Genomic DNA, 20,697 nt, shown 5'->3' on the forward strand with positions numbered 1-20,697 from the left:
GTTTGTAAATAGTAGTTGTGCCAGAGTCTAGATACATGAAATGAAGCATTCCAGAGCATCACAGATGCCCTTCAAATTACCACACAAATCCATCCTCAGTCTCCCGGAAAGTATCGTCAAGGCTTTCGTGTTGAGTAGCTTGTCCCCAAGAAGAGCCCTCCCAGGAATTGAAAAGACGACCATCACCGGCTTCACGCCCAGTGTCGAGGATCATCCGATCTCCAGCATTCTCTTTGGGGGACTCAGAAGCCGAACTGTATTCATCTTCGTAAACAGCAGAGCCAGCACCATCATCTTCAGGGCCATCCACGATTATCTCCTCTCCTTCTTCGAAGAGTTCTCCTGTGCAGATGATCCGACTCCCTTCAATCTCAACATCAATTACCCCTTCAATATCGAATAGCGCTTTGTAGAGCTCACCGTCTATACAAAGTTCCATCTCTGGTAGGTCTTCGACCTCATCTTCATCGGAGGCCTCGCACATCTCGAGATCAACGTTGGCATATTGAGACGGAAGACCCACGACATGGGCACCGTGGAAGATGTTTAGCTCTTCTTCATCGTCCGAATCGAGGTAGTGCGGCTCGGGATCGAACATGTTGTCGACTGAGAACGTGTCGTCAAATTCTTCGACATCGTCGGAATTGATGTCGGGATCTGACTCGCTGTCAATGTCGATGTCGCTATCAGTGTTGGAGAAGCATGGAGACATCAGGCTCAAGGAGGTGGAATCGTCAGACGACACGAAGGTCGTACTCTGGGATAGCGATACCGCTCTAGTGTCGTGTACCTGTTCAGTCTCAAAATCGTGGGTAGGTAAGATCCAATCTTCGTCTTCATCCGGTGTTTGCTGCTCATTTTGGTCCTCATGATGCAGATATCGGATCGCATCCTCTGCTGCTGCACCCTAGACAGGCAGCAGATTCAAACCGATGTAGATATCCTCCAGTGGGATACCCTGGACGCTGGCCTCATACAGCTTCACGCCTGTTTTCCAGATGATATCGTCACGCGCCAACTTTCCTGCTTGCTGAGCTTCATCTTGCGTGGCGAGGCGAGACTGGATGATGCCGTGTAGAGATTCCATGGTAGGATCCCAAGATCGTCCAGACCAAGTTGGGAGACAGTCATCCCCAACAGCAATGTCATCCAGGTCGACGCTACTTGCTTTAGCTTCGTCAAGGCGCTGGTTTGAGTTGTAGAAGATGTAGTTTTTGAAATCGGCGGTCATGAAGTTGAGAGGGAGGCTATTGAGACATCTTTCACTGAACTCTTTGATCCTGGTAGTAAGGTCACTTCTATCTACGTTTGTGTTAGTTATTGGATTAAAGGGGGGTTGATTCATCCTCCTACTTACCAAAAGTATCAGACGAAGGAATACAAGAAGAAATGTCAGATTCGTCGCTGTCAGAGCCAATGGTGATGGTATCTTGAAGACCAGAGTGAGTGTCGGAAGACCCTGGCTCATTCGTGCCGTCAGCGCGATACATTTCGTCTGGAGTAGGTGTTTTGGTTTTCATCTTGCGAGCTCGAAAGTATGAAGTCTTGATTGAAGATTGATGCTGAAAGAGTTAAGAAGAAAGAAGGTAAATGGGTGAGTTGTCGAGTTGAAATAGAGAGATGTTATGGAGAATTTAAAAGGGGAGTGAATCACTGCTCCTCCAGATGAGCTGGTAGCAGATTAGCGTGACACGTATCAGATAATCCTCTGTCCTGAGGTTCAATATTGATCAGTATATGGTCCAACAAATCCTACTCAACCAAGACTGTTTGTAAATGCCAGTTTTTCCCCTTTGTTAGGCTAGTGCGGTCACCGGGCATGCCTAGGTAGATACCCAGTCCGTCGTCCTTTCAGAAAACATGACTTTAACTGATCTTCACATACAAAGCTTCACTCTTGTGGTCTATCAAGAGATTATGTAGGGCCCTTATCAAGGATATGCAAACGGCGTGAGGAGGGAACCAACTCTGACAAACGACTTGACCATATCTGAACAAATAACCCAATGTGAAGTTGTATAGGTGAGTCACTCGAGCGTACGTATATTCCCTGAACATTAATAACTATCCAAGGCTTGAAGATCAACGTCGTCGTCTCACAGTGACATAAGGAGCATCCGATCATGGATCAAAACGTATCCATAGACGATGTACACCCAGTGGGCGACAGGAAGCCTATTAATGCCCTCATTGGAAGGCAAAATTCCGGAAAGTTTTATCTTTAGTTGTATTAACCACAGTTTCTCTGCGTCTCGATGTCTTCAAACCTTGTCCGGTTTTCGATCTCAAGCTCGCTTGGGTCTCGCCATGTTCCGCATAAGCCAGTACCTATCTGTATTTCACATTCATGCCAGGCATGTCCATCTTGATTTGGTTGCGCGACTTTCTCGTCTCAATCCTTTGGGCTATAGCAGCAAGCATCGGCAGAATCTTTGGTTGCGAAAAGGCCCTCACGAGGCGGTTCTACGCGGCTGGCTCTCTCTTTGGGTTATCTCCTTGGACCACCTTCAATACTAAACACGCAACGACCACAGAAAGGATCTTGGAATGGAGAGAAAATATTCCACCTGGTAAGTGGATCGATGGTTAATAATGCGTCGCCTTGGCTGATTAGTTAGGACCGCCCCCGAGACCTCCCAAAAGACCAAAGCGCAAGTCTACCTCCAGGAGGAAGAAAGCCAAGAAGCAAGCTTGAGTCAACATATCGATCGGGTCGGACTAAGGGTAGAACTAAGACTCTGTCGTAGCACCACCGCCACAAGATATCTCTGACATATATACGAGCCCAAAGACAAACTGGGTCATCTGATACATATATAAATCGACCCAGAATACACCTTGTCAAGCACCAATATTCCATCACAAGAAGATTAGGACATCCGATTAACAACACCATATACGACCAGCAACTGCTATCCAAATAAGTCAAGATCGAATCGTCATGCTCATTATTCTCGGGAATGTCTGGAGATTGTTTCCCGCAATATGCGCCTTTGCGTCTCTAATATGGAATGGTACACTGTTATAGTGCTCCTTCAATCCGTGCTAATCTTCGACACGGGTTGATCCAAGTGCTTGTACCACATTTACATCTTTCGACACGACGTTCCCCCTTTGCCGCTATCATGGGCGGGTTATTCAAGAATCGCATCGCTGGTAGTTTCCGACTTGGCGCTTGTCGTGAATCCGTCCGTCCGCTCGTTCGTTTTTGTCTATCATTTTCCACCATCGCACACCCCTCACTGGATATCAGCCATCTCAGCCTCCTCGGTCTTCTCCTCAGTCTCGGCCTCGGGGGCATCTGCAACAAATCAGTACTTGGTCACCCCTCAATCCTTTCCAAACTCACCCTTCATCTCTGCCTCTCCATCAGCCTCCATCTTTCGCTTCATAGCATGCGCCATTGCCTTCTCGACCTTGCGCGCCTTCTTGGCACTCATCTTGGCTCTAGGTCCGCTTGTAGGCAAGAGACCCTTTCGTGCGCCTCGTGTTGTGTCGGCCTTTGCGACCTTGTCCTTGGGAGCTTGGGACTTCTTGCGTCGGTCCTTACGGGCCTTTGAGGCGCGGGCGGCAAGACGGTTCTTGCAGGGGCCGTTGGGGTTTCCGACTGAAGGCATTGTGATGGAATGTGGTTTGTGGTTGTAGTGTTTGAGATTTTGCGATCAGATCCTAGCTCGGCTCTAAACTTTTTTTTACTCTGGGGTCTAAAATCTCGGTGAGCTCTCGGTGAGGAACTACGCTAAGCTGTGCCCCGCTGTGGGGAGCGGTTGTCTTGTATGTTCTAGAACGCTTTGGGAAAGATAAGATAAGTGAGGTACCCTGAACTATCATGATGGATATATGTTGAAGATATAAATTATTCTTCTTAAATCATATTCGGTATTTCTCTTAATACGAAGAGTCACTTATGATACGTATAATTAAAAAATCGGTATTATATGCCTGTTTCAAGCCAAGCAATTTGACACCACACCCTCTTTTGGTTCTTGCCAGGCACAACAAAGTTTAACACAAATCCTTCCCGTCATTTACATTCGTCCATAGACACAATGGCCTGACACAAATAAATACGGACCGACATCGCCCAAAAACATTATACACTATGGTATCTATATCTTAGCTTCATCAGTCAAGTTACGGATGCACCCTGTTCGCGTAGTATACCATCATCAATTGCGCCTAAAATATGTGTAATATGTCTCTAGAAAATACCAACTTCCTGTCTCATGGATGAGTACAACCTCAAACCCTCGCTTCTTAAATACCATGCATGACGCCGCCCCGATTAGATACATTCTTCGTAATAAGTACAATTGTAATCTTCGAATAATACACCATTTCAACCTCCATGTGGGCTGCTCTTGTGCTGCGTGTCCATTAATTTCTTGCATTGCTGGAGTTAAGCATTTGTCGACTTGGGTCATCATCGTCGTCGCTCGTTAACCCATCCAGTTCGAACTCCTGGGCATCTCGCATCTGGCCGTCCTCAACCGTCAGACCATTCGCATAGCGGTTGTTACCGAGCTCCTTGGTATCTAAGACGGGGTGGGCAAGGCGATCCCAAAGGCCAATGAGAATGTTGACGAACAAAAACGTCAGAGATGCAAGCGAGTAGGTGATGAGGATGTACGAGATGTGGTCCATAGAAGAACTGGCAACGAGCATCATTTGCTCTTCTGTAGCGCCCATGAAAAGGAAGCCAGCAGCATACATGAGCTACCAATGTTAGTGTCAGAGTCATCAGAGGACGAGATTAAACTTACGAAACATGGAATAAACTGGAAGCTGTTGGCTGATCGACCATCTTCAGAGATGGAGTGTGCATCTCGTAGAACAAAAGCAATCTCGATGACTCGAGTAATGCCAACTCCCATAAGAGTATATCCAAACATGGTGTGCGTGGCAGCACTAACCATGAGCTCCTGGGGGTGAGCAGACATGCCCCATCCAGTAATAAAGATGACAAAAGCGGGAATAAAGTTGCGCTTTGGGTTTCCATCGCGGTCCCTGCTGAGCCAGATACCTACCAGGCCGGCCGACCACCATATAACGCCCATTGTAGTATGCTGCCAGTCATTCTTGACCCAGTCGGTGCCCCAGCGGTGCTCGGTAAAAGTATTGATACAACCCCATGCGGCAATTGTAGCGCTATCGTAAAATTCTTGAGACCGACCGTTTCGGCGAATCCAAAGCTGACCGACGACCAGAAGAATCGTGAGGAGAATTCCGTAAGCGATGAAAGCGCCTCCCATAATGAAATGAGCGGCACATTGGCCGGTGTGATCTCCTTGACAAAAACCAAGGGCGGTAATGCCGCCAAAGATCATTTGTGTCCAGGCCAGTATTGGCATCAGCTTGCCAATGATGGAATGGCATGGGCGAATTAACTTTCTGATCTTGCCATTGATGCCCTTCTCCCAATGCCCCTTGAGGTACAGTCCAAGGATGACTTGCGCAGCGAGGGTAAGCTGAAGAACGTGTGCGAACTTTCCATGGACATGGTTCGGAATGAACTGGCGGCCCTTGTGCGCATGGCCGAGGAAAAAGCCAAGAATGGCAAGAATTGTGCCTACAACTTGGGTTGGAACGTGCCATCGATTCTTGGTCATCTTGGACTTGTCAGTATTGCGTCTGAAGTCTGCGCCAAACAATTACTTACACCCAAGACCATGCCGACTGGGAAGATAACGCCGTAAGCCAGCATTTGAATCAATATGTGAATCCATAATATCGTATCCTACTACTCATCAGGCGATATTCCAAGTCTTTTCTACCCATAACGCACCAGTGGTTCTAGGGAAACGCTTTCGCCTTCGGGGATTTTACTTGTATCGTGTTCGTGGGCTTGTGTAACTGGAGCAAGAAGCGCAATTATCGCAATGCTGAATAGCGAAGGCGCCGCAAAGGCCTTCGTTTTATAAGTAACAACCATGGTATTTCGTATTCAATTTCTTTGTTTATGTACTGTAATCGATGTCGGCGAGAAAATGAAGCGATTGTAAATGTCGATTCCGTTTCTTCCGTCGCAACAATCGTGGCCGGGTCAGTGGGGGATCGTCACGATGATTTAGCGGCGTTGATGGTTCGATTGCAAGCAGTAAACATTGGGTTCGATAAGCGAGCTGATAGTGATTTTCAGTGGCAGAGCAAGTAAATGTCTGCGCGTGTTGACGGTAGAATAAACCTTCTCTAGGGAGACTGAAGACGAAAAGAAAGAAGGTTAAGAAGTCAAAAAAGATGAGGACGGAAACGGGAAACCACAAGGTTTGCTGTTTCCTTGTGTCGCTTTACCTCTGGGTCCTCTAGTCCTCCATAAGACATGAAGCCCCAGGGGCCCCATCGACTGAGGGCGTCATTCCGGAGCTTTCGGCAGCTCTAGCATTACCTTGACAGCTACAGTGATTGGCTGTTTTCTGCAAGAGGCTTGATCCTTGCCTGCTAAATCCTTGGACGACCTGTGGGGTCTCCGGAGCTTTGTACGGATAGTCCACTAATAGATGGCAGTAACGTGCGGTTTTTTGGGTCCCGATATATCCGGACCAAGAATCCAAGAATGCCATGTTGCAAACAACAAGGATTGGTCTATATACAACTTAAAGGTCGTAGGCTCGTAAATTGAGTCTCAGAAATACTTGCAGTTGGCTTGGTCTTGACTGTCCTTGGCTTTGATGGCTTGGATAGTTATTTATTGGTCATTTCAAGAGCCAAGAGCTGTTATTGCAGTACAAAGCTGATAATAGTCAAAAGACCTAGCCAGCCACCCTAATGACAACAGAAAAGTTGGCCTCCCAAGCCTTGGGATTCAAGGATCAGTACGGAGTAGTCTCAGAAGTATAGTTTAATTAGCATAGACTGATCTACTCATTCAGTCTCGTATGCTCGAACAGCCATTTGTTCTGATACCCTGAGGCCAGCGCATGTCCATTCTCCCATGGGCAACAGTGACAAGGTGCCTGTGTCTCTCATTCTATTTTTTGATGACTGTACAAAAAACAAACACGCATGCTGGGCCGTTTCTCACCAGACACGGGCACTAGATGATCTAGCTTTTCTCGCTAGGGTATATACTGTCCAGATATTGCGTTTCTCCAGGGCTACAGTCAAACCGGAACTCACTGCCGTCCCGATGTCCGCATATCCACACTGGTGTGTCTTTAGATTTCCAGGCATAGTGATACTCGCCGGCTAGAGCACGAGGAGCAAGATCAGCGTGACAGTTTACAATATTTCTTTCTCCTTTGCTTTTTACAATTCTAGGGGAATGCCTTTTTGTGTCCCAAAGTAAAATGATCCAGTTTTCTGGAGGTGTATTGGCAGGGTGGGTTACACGAACAGACATGAGAAATAGATCGAGTGGTCTAAGTTTAGTCTTAGTGAGTCTTGTAACCCAATCCTATTCATTCCATTGCTGCTATTCCAAACGCGATACAGATCGTTGAGTGCTCATGTAACGTGCGATCGCAAGTTCAGAGGGTCATCAACCAGCTGTGTATATCTGAAATGCATGCTTGTCTAGAGTCCTCAAGATCCCAGGCCATGTACCCCTCCGTCCAGATAATGTTTCTTTGCCAGGGCAACACATGAACTGAATTCTATTCAGCATATTCGTTCTTCTTCAAAAAACCCTTGGCTTTGTCCCAAAGCTCTGCTTCCATGTCCCTTTCCACTCTCGTACCTCGACTGTTGAGCCAGCCTGCACCGATGTTGCCTACAGCGCCCATTCCATTTGGCTTCTGAGATGCCATAACCGGTCCGTTGTTCTCTTGACGCTGTGGTGGAGCTAGGTTGATGATACTAGCCTCCTCGAGGGCAAATATTTGACGCTTCATCTTGACGTCGACAGCGTGTAATGCAGTGAGAAACGAATCTGTCGCTGAGCGAAAAGCATCTTTTTGCGCGGGGGGATCCAGTGATGGTTTGGGAGGTTCAGATGCTGGGTCTTGGGCTTGGTTGGACTCTGGAGTGGGCGGTATTGTGAGTGCGTTGAGGGCTGTGGCAGTGTGCTTCATGAGCTGAACAATTTGTTGATCGACGGCATTAAGTTGTTGGATATTTTCCTCCACGGTAAAGGGCTCGCTTGCGTGCGTCCCTTCGGCGTTTCCCTGATTGATATCGGCCGAGGAATCCATATTTGTGAATAGAAAGAGTGTTCTCTGTGTAAACAGACGTGTGATGATGTTGAATGTGGTTTTCGTGTTTGCTCTGATAAAATATTTCAGAAACGATTGGTGCAGTGCGCGTAGCTAAAGTATATGACGGAGGCGATTCTAGACTTTGAATAACTCTTAAAAAGTATAAAATCCGAGTTTGTTTGTTCAGTTGTTGATAATAGGCAAAGAGTGTCCAAAGCGTCTTGTGTACGATTGTTTCTGTGAGGTTGATGTGAGGTTGGAAGGTACGTACCTCCCGCCACTCATGGAATGCCTGCACGGATCTGGTTCGTGGGGCAGGTTCAATATTCTTTGCTTCAGCAACAAAGCATTTGAGTCAATTGACGAGGGGAAATTGGAAGTAACCTAAGGCTTGATCTGGAACTTACTCATATTGTCCGTCACTTGACTTGAAGGAAATGTTTAAACCATCAAATTGGGCACTCTTTGACATATTGACCTTCTCGCAGTGTCTGGCCGCTTAATCGTCGGTTAATCAGTCGCGCTCTCACAAGGTCCTGCGCGCTTGAGTCTGTTCACATCTACCTTATGCATCACCTCGAGAATACATATCTCACTATTCTCATCAGACTACATCTCAATCTTTAAACTATTCATCCTAGTGTTCTTTCCATTAGACCTCGAGTACAAACTCTAACCAATTTGACCCTCCCAAACCCTAACTAGACAATATCCCGTCATACAGACACCAGTCTACGGTTTTGTTCCACCATCATTTGACAGAAAGTCAGCCATCGCCAACACGAAAGACTCACCATCAGGATATGACCAGCTACTGAAAGGCTCTTTCATCACAATTTTGCTCAAAGGATAAGCGCATTTGAGTGCCTCGCTACTAGACAACCATCTTATACCGACCGCCTCTTTTCACCATGTCTGCTCCGTCGCAAACACCAGGTGCCCCTGCGCCGGGCGCATATCAAGGGCCTTCAGCAACTCCTCCGGCTCCTACGCACACAGCTTCAAACACAACAGGACAAACAGGCGCCAGCACAACAGGAGGAGCCATGTCAAACCAAAATCTCAATCAAATAGTAAGTTGCTTAAATTTCTTCTTCGTCACTTGTTTATGCAGTAATTGCGCGTTGGTCGATCTGCCCACTGCCTGCCAAGGAGCTGCACAATGACATCTACCTCATGCCTGAGAAAGCAACCTATTGAATCAGTAACAAAAAAAAGTTTGGTGAACTGATCTACCCAAACTCAATGAACCGACTGCTCGGATGGCCTCCTGGCAGTCACTTTTGTTTGATACACACATCAAGCATTAATTCTTTGATGGTGTCATGCCTACTAATTCATTTTCGTTTATCTCTACCGAAATACCTTGCCAGCACTTCTTTTTAATCTTCGCCATATCATTATTTTTGAGCACATGCCGAACAACTATGGACTCTATTCAGAGACTAAGGCTGACAGATGTTCGTGAACAGGTGACGGACTATTTACTCAAGAGGGGCTTCAATCGCACAGAAGAAGTGTTTCGCCAAGAGTCTAAGCATCTCGGCCCCGACGGTAAACCTATCTACCAGCTAGCTAACCTTGGCCCAAAGAAGTACCAAAAAGCCTTTGGTCTTCTTCGTGAGTGGGTTGAGAATAACCTGGACATCTACAAGGTAGGCCGGCATCTCCTTCCTGCTCCTGCTCCGCTAACAACCCCAGTTTGAACTGTCCAAATTGCTTTGGCCCGTCTTTGTCTACTCCTTCCTGGAACTTGTCACCCATGCCTATACTGAAGATGCCAAAGTCTTTCTCAGGGATATTGGCCCCAACTTTCAGCCAGTCCATGCAGACGATCTCAAGACGCTCGGTACTATTACACTGGCACAGCATATCACTGAGAATCCCATGACAAAGCTATACCGGGAGAACAAATATCGAATTCCTTTGAACCAGCACGCCAGTGGCGATCTTTTTAACTTCCTAGAACGCGAATCTGATCAAGGCGGTTCGGTCATTCGCCAACTCTTGGCGACGTACTGCCAGATTGACTCTACAGCTCGTGGGCCTATCACTCCCTTCAGCTTCGAGGCTGTATACAAACGTTCAAGAAATATGGAGGTCGAGAGCGTAGACACAAACGAAGGCATTCCAGGTGTCAATATCGGATTGTCCAACAAGGATGTCCTGGACCCAACTGCTCCTTTAAAGCTTGGGCCCTTGCCCATGGACGTAGATCTTCGCGACGATGTGCGTGCAGAGCTTGAGGATGATGAGCGACGAAACCCACCTCCTCCTGGAAAGGCATCATTGGTGGATGAATTTGACCAGAAGATCAAGCGGGAGGAGAGTGCAGATGCCCCTAGCAGAGCAGAGTTGCCTCTGCCGCCGTCCAGGCCAAGAGATATCATGCTCGAAATGCAAAAGCTCAGGGAGAACCGCGACAGATTCAAGATTGATGGCGCTACAGGAGGCGTCGGTGTACCGATTAGTGCATGCATGTTCACTTTCCACAACACACTTGGAAGGTAGGTAGTCCTGGAAAAACGGTCGGTACTCATACTAACAGATCGTAGTGTTGCCTCGATGGACTTTTCCAATGACGGGCAACTAGTGGCAGCCGGTACTACCGAGTCGTACATCCGAGTATGGTCGTTGGATGGCAAAGCTCTTCCCACTATGAACCCACATGAGAAGGATGCCAAGTTCAACAGCCGCAAGCTCATCGGACACTCTGGTCCCGTCTACGATGTATCTTTCTCTGACGCCGTGTCAGGACCCCCACAGAAGCTCTTTGGTGACGAAGGCAAGTCAAACCCAGCCATGGACACACGGCCCAAGCTGCTACTGTCTGCATCAGCGGACGGCCAGATTCGTCTATGGTCGTTGGAATCTTGGAGCTGTCTTTGTCTTTACAAGTCTCACGATGGGCCTGCATTCAGGACACAATGGGGCCCTCACGGGCACTACTTTCTCAGTGGAGGATATGACAAGGCTGTCCGGGTATGGATGCAGGATCATGCTTCTCCTCAACGATTGTTGGTTGGCCATGACACAGCCATCTCGGCGCTTACATGGCACCCTAACGGACTCTACGTGTTTTCCGCTTCTGACGAAACCGACAAGTCGATCCGTATGTGGTCTGTAGTGACCGGCGCTTGCGTACGCGTCTTTACAGGTCATAACGAGTACATTACCGCCATGGAATGCGCGCCAAATGGCAAGATCCTAGCAAGTGCCGATTGCGCAGGTAACATCTTCTTTTGGGACCTTGCTAAAGGAACACGCATCAAAAGGTCGCGCGGCCACGGCAAAGGGGGCATCTGGTCACTGAGCTTCAGTGTTGAATCCAACGTGCTTGCATCTGGTGGCCAAGACGGCACAGTTCGACTGTGGGATGTTGAACTGCCTGCTGATCCACAAAAGGCGAGCCAGCAGCAAACTGGTAATGACGCGACAGCAACGGGAGCGGATGGTGCGAATACCGGAGGTGTCGTTGGTGAAGGTCCCCGCGTTGCAGCTGCTACTTCAGGACAAGGCGGAGGCAGCGGTACAACCGGAACACACAAGAAAAAGAACAAGGAGGTTATGATTACTCCCGACCAAATCAGCGCGTTCCCAACGAAGAAGACGCCAGTGATGAAGGTCAAATTTACACGGATGAACTTGGTAATTGTGGGAGGCTGTTACGACCCCGAGCGTTAGGAGCGAGAGGTCACCGACCCAGTTGCGCTTGAGAAATACCGAAAGCGAATGTTTGCCGCTCAGTTTGGAATAGATCTTGAACTGAAGGCAACAGCTCGTGAACAGCCAGAGGCGGAGACGGATAAGACGAGTGGACGTGAAGGCGAAACATCGAACAAACGGGCACGAAAATCGCGGTCTTGATTTGATTAAACAAGCCGCAAATGATGCGTTTTGTTGTTAGACAGATCCAGTTGAAGGCGTTGCATCCGGATTTATTTTTGGGGTGGGGAGAGAATTAGAATTACAGGTACCTAGTTGATGATGCTTGAGTCTGGCAGCAGGTATTGTGTTACCATAATAATACAAATTGATTATGATACCAATTGTACTGATTTGTCCAATGTCGAGTGTAAGTGTGATGAACGGCACAGATTCATACCGTCGATACGTACCTGCCGTACGGGGAAGAGTGGGACCGTCTCCGCTGACGTCCGGCTGCGTGGGTGCTTGCTCTCCAAGCTTCCAACCTTCACCTCCCAAGCCACTCCTAACCCCAACTATATATCACGAGCAGAAGTTTAGCTTGAAATTTCGTGATCGCATTCATTAGCCATGGACGTCGAAGAGTCGCCTTGGGCCGACTCATCACAAGCTTCGCAACAGGCGTCGCAGCCTGAAGCCTCGGCCTCCGCTTCGCAATCATCCACCCCAGCTCCCGCTTCCTCATCCGCCCCTCGTCCATCGAGAGGGCCCCGTCGCCTGGTTGCTCAACCCACACGTCTCGAAGCTGTCGATGATCCTCTTGGTCCCCTGGGCGCCGTCCCCGAAGACAATGGTTCCGCTCAGGATGCCCCTCCGGTGCCTCCGCAAAAGGAGCAGATGGTGATTCGTACCATAATGTCTCAACCGCAGCAGCAACGAAGAGCTGCGGATCCTAACCATATCGACGACGAGGAGAACGATGGGCCAAAGGCTCCTCGCGCACCTCCACCTGTCGAAGCTGCGCAGCCAAGCGCTGTAAGGAGCAGCAATCAGCCTAGCGTTAGCATTGAGCAAGCTGCCAAGCCTACTTTCCAGATCTACGTTGGCGATCCTCACAAGGTTGGCGATTTGACTAGTTCTCACATCGTCTACTCTGTCAGGACCAAGGTATGAGACCCAAATCTCCAACTGCCTCAATTGACACTGACCTAGAAACAGACCACTTCCAAGGGATACAAGCAACCCGAGTTCGAAGTCAAGCGCCGATACCGCGATTTCCTTTGGCTCTATAATACTCTGCACGGAAACAACCCTGGAATAGTCGTCCCACCTCCCCCGGACAAACAGGCTGTTGGTCGCTTTGACAGCAACTTTGTTGAAAGCCGCCGAGCCGCACTTGAGAAAATGCTCAACAAGACTGCGATACACCCTACGCTACAACACGATCCCGACCTGAAGCTCTTCTTGGAAAGTGAGACATTTAATGTGGATATTAAGCACAAGGAAAGGAGGGATCCCATTCCCACCGAGAGCAAGGGCGTGCTTGGATCCTTGGGTATCAACGTTGGAGGCGGTAACAAGTTTGTGGAGCAGGATGACTGGTTCCATGACCGCAAGGTCTACCTTGATGCCCTCGAGAACCAGCTCAAGGGTCTACTCAAAGCAATGGAGACCATGGTTGGACAGCGCAAGATGATGGCCGAGGCAGCCGGTGACTTTTCGGCTTCCCTCCATGCGCTTTCCACTGTGGAGTTGTCGCCATCACTATCAGGTCCTCTTGATGCTCTGTCTGAGCTTCAGCTTACCATTCGAGATGTCTACGATCGTCAGGCCCAGCAAGATGTTCTGACATTTGGAATTATCCTTGAAGAGTACATCCGTCTCATCGGTTCGGTCAAGATGGCATTCGGCCAGCGACAAAAAGCTTTCTATTCATGGCATGCTGCTGAATCAGAACTGCAGAAGAAGAAGGCTACTCAGGATAAACTGTTGAGACAAGGAAAGAGTCAGCAAGACCGACTCAACCAGATGAGTGCCGAAGTGGGCGAGTCAGAGCGCAAGGTGCACCAAGCCAGGCTCCTATTCGAAGATATGGGACGATTGATGAGGAGCGAACTCGACCGATTTGAGAAGGAGAAGGTGGAAGATTTCAAGAGCGGAGTTGAGACATTCCTCGAGAGTGCAGTTGAAGCACAAAAGGAGGTGAGTCTAACAACATCTAACAAACAAAACGAATGCTAACAGCCATAGCTCATCGAGAAGTGGGAAACCTTTTTGATGCAACTAGACGCTGAGGACGACGAGTCAGTGTTTTATAGACCTCCAGTATACCAGCAGCAACAGCAAAAAGGGGGTGATACTGCCGTCGACCGTGCTCGAGCAAGGATAGACGAAGACTCGGATTAGGTTCACGTGGAACATCTGTTCGCAGCGCCATACCACGGTTCTGTCCCTTGGGAAGGAGATTGGGAAAGATGAAAGGGTCATATTCACGCCCATGGGTTGTTTGACTATCGACCAATTCCGAGAATCGCGGGCGCGTGTTTTTATATCTTACAAGCCTCGGGGGCTGTCAACTGTTGTACATATCAAACCACCCCCATCCACCTTTTGCTTCCAATTCTCGGACCTTGCCAGTAGTAATTTATACAAGACACATTTATACCCTTTGAAGAATCTGGGTGGAGAATAGTGTTGCGGTGGTCGCCTCCTCTGTTCAATTCCATATCATTTGGTCTACTTTCTCTTCTTGGCCTGCTTCTTAGGACCTGAATCTTTCATAGTGTTGGCATCTTGTGCAGGCGCATATCCAGTGATAAGATCCGCGTAACTTCCATCCGCATCCTCGGCAGCCTCAGCAGTCTCTCCACCCTCCTCAGCGCTAGAAGCATCGTAGGCACGGCCGTAGCGCTCTCGGAAAGCGGCCAATCTACCGGCCTCATCGAGCTCGACATTCTTGAGTGACTTCTCGGATGGCTGCCACAGTAGTGTGTTGCGTGTGTCCTTGGCGGCGCGGTAGATGGGTAGTGGTGATGTGGTTCGCATGGTGTATGAGGAGCCGTCTGACAGTGTGACTAGCTGAGTGAATGTGTAGGGTCGGCGAGGTCGGGGAATAAAGGTTGCATGACGGACTTGGCCGAGGGAGAAGCGGCTTGGTGAATATGATGATGTTGAGAGCGTTGTTCTGATGGGCGACAGGGTCGCTGGTGAGACGGAGAATTTGGCCATTTTGATATGGAAGCGCTACTACGAGCGAGGCCGGAGAACACGAACTGACGACCTTGATACGGGGTATAGAACGATTGACTGCCGTTTGGCTGATGGTAAAGCTTTAGATCGACCTGAAGTTGGTCGGTAAAATTTAGGATGCGAGGTCCGAAGGCGGGTACCGCCAGCAGGGGATCGGGAGCTTATCGATAAGAAAAGGCAATTGTTGCTCGTCATTTCTAGACTGGCGTTAGAGTCCGAACTTGCGAAACGAGTGAAATAAAACGTGCCTTTCTTCTCTTGATCGCAGAGAGAATACTAGGCGGTCACTACGGTTCTTTCGGGGTCTATAATGCGCTGTGTTGGGCAATGAAGAGCTCCCTAGCGCTGCGCAATGGCGCTGCGACAGCACTTGTCATGACAAGAGGCGGGACAAGAGGGTTGAGCTCTATACGGAATGCTGGCTGTTTGAGAAGATCTTTGACTGGATGTGAAGGCTATGAGATACCTTCCAAGTCAATAACTGCGTCCTGTTCGCGGCAATGGCCTCTCCACAGTGAGTCTCCATTGTCCTGGTTGATATTCTAGCTAATGTTGTATACTATAGATAGAAGAAATCACACATCCACGACCTCAAAACCATGGCACACATCCCCAGCCACGCCTCCAACAGTCCATCCGACAAAACAAGTTCCTCTCCCCGAACAACTGCGCTCTATAATGCGTCTCCTCCCCCACAGTGTGGTGGTATGCACATCCAACCAACCCGGCGATGGCCCACGAGCTATGACAATGTCATCGTTTACCTCTCTTACCCTTACACCGACGCCTCTTGTCACTTTCAACATCGCAATACCGAGTAGAACGCTAGATGCTATAAAAGCAAGCGGGGAGTTTAACGTACACGTTCTCTCCGGGGATGAGCGGGGCGCAAGTGTAGCGAGTCACTTTACAAAAGGCAATGTTGGCGGGCATGCATTTCAAGGGCTTGATTATAATCAGAACGGTGATGAAGCACCTGTTTTGAAAGAGGAGGGCGTCATGTTTGCATTACGGTGCAAGTTACTCAAGGATGCCCCTGAAGAGGGTCTTGTGAGGGTGAGAGACCATGTCATTGTGGTGGGAGAGGTGGTAGAGATGGTGAAAGTTGAAGAAGCAGAGGATGAGAATTTTGGACTTGTGTATGCGGACAGGAGATATAGACAGGTTGGAGGAGTGTTGGAGATGTAACTGATATCAAAACTGGTGTAAAGTACCTAGGTTTTAGACTGTAAGTTGTGTGTAACGATATAGGGTAAGAAAGCAAGAAGTTATTGTGTTTATTTCTTTGGAATTCTGATGTACAATTATGAGCGATGTGTTGGGATAACAGTATATATTTTTCTCATGCAAAGATGTAACTTGAGTTCATTCATGAGTGGCCTGCTATCATGGTTATTCGTCGTTAGGTTGGTTTAGAAACTCGCAGAAGCACTGAAGCACTGAAGGAATCGTAAGCACGGAAACTCCCAGATATGGCAAGTATGCCTTGAGATTGCCTTGAGCCTGGATCAAGATCTGACAGTCCCCTACAGCCCGCCTCATTTTCGACCCCCATTGGTCCTTCAACCGTCTGTACACATCAAGCTCAGCCTTGTTAGTTTCGATAACGAATCCTATTGGTTTATGCATAAATTACAAACGGCTCAGCACAGCTACAGCTCACCTTTTTATGATTGACGGGCCTCAATTGGGTCCGTCATCAAGCAAAACTGCCAGGCAACACAGCATCAGCCTGCTTGAATGGCTAGAAGATTCGACCAAATCGAGGGGTCGTACTTTTTTTGCTGGGGAAAGGAAGCGGTGGACCTTGCTAGAAAGTCTAGGAACATGAACAACAGGGGTCTTTTTCAGCCTCGAATGAGGGGTTGTTGTCTTGCTTGAGTAACAGAGACCTCAACTACTCGAGAAAAACAATGACGATAATTGAGGCTCTGAATGACAATAACGAACAAAATTCGCCATCATGATAGTTGTTTACATGAATCATGCAGATCGGTGAAATCTCTGTTCCCGCTATTGATAGTCTAATATTTGATTCGGAAGCTTGTGGTACCTGAATTCGCAAAAGATGAACATTCTGAGGCGATGCATGTCAGGAACGTGGAAGACTCTAGCAAAGTCTGGCCAATCAGTCGAGACCGTACTAGACAAACGTGGATTTTTGCCGCCTGGTCCCTTTTACTTTTTTTTGGAGTAAGCAAATACGTATCGTTCCATTCACTGTAGACTGCAAAGATGAGGACACAATAGATGAGAAGGCAAATGGAATGGAGACCAGACAAGTCATAGAGAGGCAAACTGCAGCGATAGCGTTGGCCACTTGCCGTCCACTACGCAGGGGCGGTTGCTATGGCTGCCTTCCAGTGCCCCTCAGTGCCAGTAAAACATGGGTAGCGGAAGGCGGGGGAGGGCAGCTTGTAGGCAGCGCTAGGTGGGCTCTTGGGCCGTGGAATCTCATGGAACCCTTCACATTGGGAGAAGCAGATGGAAGGAAGGAGGGGCCGGCCGCCAGCCTACATATTTTTCTTGTACTGCCTCTGCTTCGACCTTTCTTCCCTTTCTCTCCAAACATCACATCTCTCTCACGCTTTTTGCACATTCTCTTTTTCTCTTACCAGGAGATTCACTCAACTTTAGACGAGCAATCTTGTCTTTAGCCTTTTCCTTTTTGTAACGAACATCTCAAGGTACGTGCGTTCGCCGTTGCGTTCCCCCGCTACAACTCTATCAGCCTTGCACCCAGCTTGCTTGGAATTCTACTTTACCATTTTTTCTGTATACCTTTGTTGCAGCTTGAATAGCTTCAGAATCTTTCAGCAGACCACTGTCGGATTTGCTATTTCTGCTTGCGCCGGTTGCTCCCAGCCGAAGTTTGAATTCTGAGCATTCTGTACCCCTCCATCCACTGCCCACCTTCACCGATTAACACAATAAGTTTCACCAGTATCTAACGTCTTCAACAGTCACGAATTCCCTTTGATACCCGACACAATGTCTGAGACTTTCGAGTTCCAGGCTGAGATCTCTCAGCTTCTCTCTCTCATCATCAACACCGTCTACTCCAACAAGGAGATCTTCCTCCGAGAGCTTGTCTCCAACGCTTCCGATGCCCTAGACAAGATCCGATACAAGTCCCTTGCGGACCCTAGCCAGCTTGAGTCTGGCAAGGACCTCCGAATTGACATCATCCCCGACAAGGCCAACAAGACCCTTACCATCCGTGATACCGGTATTGGTATGACCAAGGCTGTAAGTTGAACCGTCTACTCTTAGTCTATTACAATACTAACAATATGTAGGACCTTGTCAACAACCTGGGTACGATTGCCCGCTCCGGTACCAAGCAGTTCATGGAGGCCCTCACTGCCGGTGCCGACGTTTCCATGATCGGTCAGTTCGGTGTCGGTTTCTACTCCGCCTACCTTGTTGCCGACCGTGTCACCGTCATCTCCAAGAACAACGATGACGAGCAGTACATCTGGGAGTCCAGCGCTGGTGGTACTTTCTCCATCACTGAGGACACCGGCAGCGAGCAGCTTGGCCGCGGTACCTCCATCATCCTCCACCTCAAGGAGGAGCAGACCGACTACCTGAACGAGAGCAAGATCAAGGAGGTCATCAAGAAGCACTCCGAGTTCATCTCTTACCCCATCTACCTCCACGTCGAGAAGGAGACCGAGAAGGAGGTTCCTGATGAGGAGGCCGAGGAGGTCACCGAGGAGGGTGATGACAAGAAGCCCAAGATCGAGGAGGTCGATGACGATGAGGAGGAGAAGAAGCCCAAGACCAAGAAGATCAAGGAGACCAAGATCGAGGAGGAGGAGCTCAACAAGCAGAAGCCCATCTGGACTCGCAACCCCCAGGACATCTCCCAAGAGGAGTATGCTTCCTTCTACAAGTCTCTCTCCAACGACTGGGAGGACCACCTTGCTGTCAAGCACTTCTCCGTCGAGGGTCAGCTCGAGTTCCGTGCCATCCTCTTCGTTCCCAAGCGCGCTCCCTTTGATCTCTTCGAGACCAAGAAGACCAAGAACAACATCAAGCTCTACGTCCGCCGTGTCTTCATCACTGACGACGCCACCGACCTCATCCCTGAGTGGCTCGGCTTCGTCAAGGGTGTTGTCGACTCTGAGGATCTCCCTCTCAACCTGTCTCGTGAGACTCTCCAGCAAAACAAGATCATGAAGGTCATCAAGAAGAACATCGTCAAGAAATCTCTTGAGCTCTTCCAGGAGATCGCCGAGGACAAGGAGCAGTTCGACAAGTTCTACAGCGCCTTCTCCAAGAACCTCAAGCTTGGTATCCACGAGGACTCTCAGAACCGATCCATCCTTGCCAAGCTCCTCCGATTCAACTCCACCAAGTCTGGTGATGAGCTTACCTCCCTCTCCGACTACGTCACTCGCATGCCCGAGCACCAGAACAACATGTACTACATCACTGGCGAGTCCATCAACGCTGTCTCCAAGTCTCCCTTCCTTGACGCTCTCCGCGAGAAGGGCTTTGAGGTTCTGTTCCTCGTTGACCCCATTGACGAGTACGCCATGACTCAGCTCAAGGAGTTTGAGGGCAAGAAGCTTGTCGACATCACCAAGGACTTCGAGCTCGAGGAGACCGATGAGGAGAAGAAGGCCCGTGAGGAGGAGGAGAAGGAGTACGAGCAGCTTGCCAAGTCTCTCAAGAACGTTCTCGGCGACAAGGTCGAGAAGGTTGTTGTCTCTCACAAGCTCGGCTCCTCCCCTTGCGCTATCCGAACTGGTCAGTTCGGTTGGTCCGCTAACATGGAGCGTATCATGAAGGCCCAGGCCCTCCGTGACACCTCCATGTCCAGCTACATGTCCTCCAAGAAGACTTTCGAGATCTCTCCCAAGTCTGCCATCGTCCAGGAGCTCAAGAAGAAGGTTGAGAACGACGGTGAGAACGACCGCACTGTCAAGTCCATCGTTCAGCTCCTCTTCGAGACCTCTCTCCTTGTCTCTGGTTTCACCATCGAGGAGCCTGCTGGTTTCGCCGACCGCATCCACAAGCTTGTCCAGCTCGGCCTCAACATTGAGGAGGATGATTCCGCCCCTGTCGATGCTGATGCCACCGACGCCCCTGCTGCTGCCGCCACTGGTGACAGCGCCATGGAGGAGGTCGACTAAACGATATGCATTCTAAACGGGATACCATAAAAAGTCAACGGAGTTGAAGGGTTTCGGTTTTTACGAGCAACAAGGTCTTTATTTTCTGGTTTTTATGCGGACTTGTCGGATTTGAGCAGCTGCCTTATCTGCCATAATTCCCCTTTTTCGGATGGGGTGTAACTCTAGTTAGCTCTATGATCACGAGAGAGATGAAGTAGATGCGAAATGGAAATGGTTAGAACATAAGCGACTGTGACTGTGACTGACTGTGAATGCTTCTGTATTTTTAATCCATCTCAAGCACCTCGCTTGGGTACCGACCTTGTGAACTTCGGATATATAATTGCTCCCGAGTCGGGTCGGCAATACAGTCTTGGACATGATCGCCGGAATACTACATGAGACCCAGATATTCCCCCGCATGTTTCTCGGCTGGTGTAGAAATGGCAACCGGTTCGGTTCAATCCTTGTTATGGTAGACGCGATGCGACTATAAAACCAGTTGGTTCTGGCTCACCGTTGTTATTAGGTAGCTTGGACTC

The 20,697-nt window shown here is 48.9% G+C and overlaps 9 protein-coding genes across 9 annotated transcripts; 4 read left to right on the plus strand and 5 right to left on the minus strand.

The window, feature by feature from the left end:
• Positions 1-907: 907 nt before the first annotated feature.
• FGSG_02006 (uncharacterized protein) lies at positions 908-1,490 on the minus strand (the record flags this gene model as incomplete). Its single annotated transcript, XM_011319572.1, has 2 exons — positions 908-1,302; positions 1,358-1,490. The coding sequence occupies 2 exons, from the start codon at positions 1,488-1,490 to the stop codon at positions 908-910; spliced, it is 528 nt and encodes a 175-aa protein (XP_011317874.1).
• A 1,442-nt stretch (positions 1,491-2,932) lies between these two features.
• Positions 2,933-3,639, minus strand: FGSG_02007 (uncharacterized protein). The gene is made up of 2 exons (XM_011319573.1): positions 3,350-3,639; positions 2,933-3,301 (listed from the first exon to the last, which is right to left on the minus strand). The coding sequence occupies exons 1-2, from the start codon at positions 3,615-3,617 to the stop codon at positions 3,240-3,242; spliced, it is 330 nt and encodes a 109-aa protein (XP_011317875.1). The 5' UTR covers positions 3,618-3,639; the 3' UTR covers positions 2,933-3,239.
• Positions 3,640-4,377: 738 nt separating this feature from the next.
• FGSG_02008 (uncharacterized protein) lies at positions 4,378-5,932 on the minus strand (the record flags this gene model as incomplete). The annotated part of the gene is made up of 4 exons (XM_011319574.1): positions 4,378-4,716; positions 4,764-5,609; positions 5,660-5,737; positions 5,786-5,932. 4 exons carry the CDS (start codon positions 5,930-5,932, stop codon positions 4,378-4,380), a joined length of 1,410 nt encoding a protein of 469 aa, XP_011317876.1.
• Positions 5,933-7,512: 1,580 nt separating this feature from the next.
• FGSG_02009 (uncharacterized protein) lies at positions 7,513-8,343 on the minus strand. Its single transcript, XM_011319575.1, has one exon. It carries the CDS (start codon positions 8,127-8,129, stop codon positions 7,593-7,595), a length of 537 nt encoding a protein of 178 aa, XP_011317877.1. The 5' UTR covers positions 8,130-8,343; the 3' UTR covers positions 7,513-7,592.
• A 700-nt stretch (positions 8,344-9,043) lies between these two features.
• On the plus strand, positions 9,044-12,125 carry FGSG_02010 (uncharacterized protein; the record flags this gene model as incomplete). The annotated part of the gene is made up of 4 exons (XM_011319576.1): positions 9,044-9,205; positions 9,605-9,760; positions 9,834-10,612; positions 10,688-12,125. The coding sequence occupies 4 exons, from the start codon at positions 9,044-9,046 to the stop codon at positions 11,814-11,816; spliced, it is 2,226 nt and encodes a 741-aa protein (XP_011317878.1). The 3' UTR covers positions 11,817-12,125.
• Positions 12,126-12,346: 221 nt separating this feature from the next.
• FGSG_02011 (uncharacterized protein) lies at positions 12,347-15,112 on the plus strand. The gene is made up of 3 exons (XM_011319577.1): positions 12,347-12,947; positions 12,999-13,982; positions 14,031-15,112. The coding sequence occupies exons 1-3, from the start codon at positions 12,411-12,413 to the stop codon at positions 14,184-14,186; spliced, it is 1,677 nt and encodes a 558-aa protein (XP_011317879.1). The 5' UTR covers positions 12,347-12,410; the 3' UTR covers positions 14,187-15,112.
• Positions 14,462-15,103, minus strand: FGSG_02012 (uncharacterized protein). Its single transcript, XM_011319578.1, has one exon. The coding sequence runs from the start codon at positions 15,006-15,008 to the stop codon at positions 14,517-14,519; it is 492 nt and encodes a 163-aa protein (XP_011317880.1). The 5' UTR covers positions 15,009-15,103; the 3' UTR covers positions 14,462-14,516.
• A 244-nt stretch (positions 15,113-15,356) lies between the features above and the next one.
• FGSG_02013 (uncharacterized protein) lies at positions 15,357-16,217 on the plus strand (the record flags this gene model as incomplete). The annotated part of the gene is made up of 1 exon (XM_011319579.1): positions 15,357-16,217. Exon 1 carries the CDS (start codon positions 15,579-15,581, stop codon positions 16,215-16,217), a length of 639 nt encoding a protein of 212 aa, XP_011317881.1. The 5' UTR covers positions 15,357-15,578.
• Positions 16,218-17,609: 1,392 nt separating this feature from the next.
• FGSG_02014 (heat shock protein 90) lies at positions 17,610-20,401 on the plus strand. Its single transcript, XM_011319580.1, has 2 exons — positions 17,610-18,278; positions 18,329-20,401. Exons 1-2 carry the CDS (start codon positions 18,021-18,023, stop codon positions 20,171-20,173), a joined length of 2,103 nt encoding a protein of 700 aa, XP_011317882.1. The 5' UTR covers positions 17,610-18,020; the 3' UTR covers positions 20,174-20,401.
• Positions 20,402-20,697: the final 296 nt, after the last annotated feature.

This window comes from Fusarium graminearum, chromosome 1 (assembly GCF_000240135.3).
Source record: "Fusarium graminearum PH-1 chromosome 1, whole genome shotgun sequence".
NCBI classification, from domain to species: Eukaryota; Fungi; Ascomycota; class Sordariomycetes; order Hypocreales; family Nectriaceae; genus Fusarium; species Fusarium graminearum.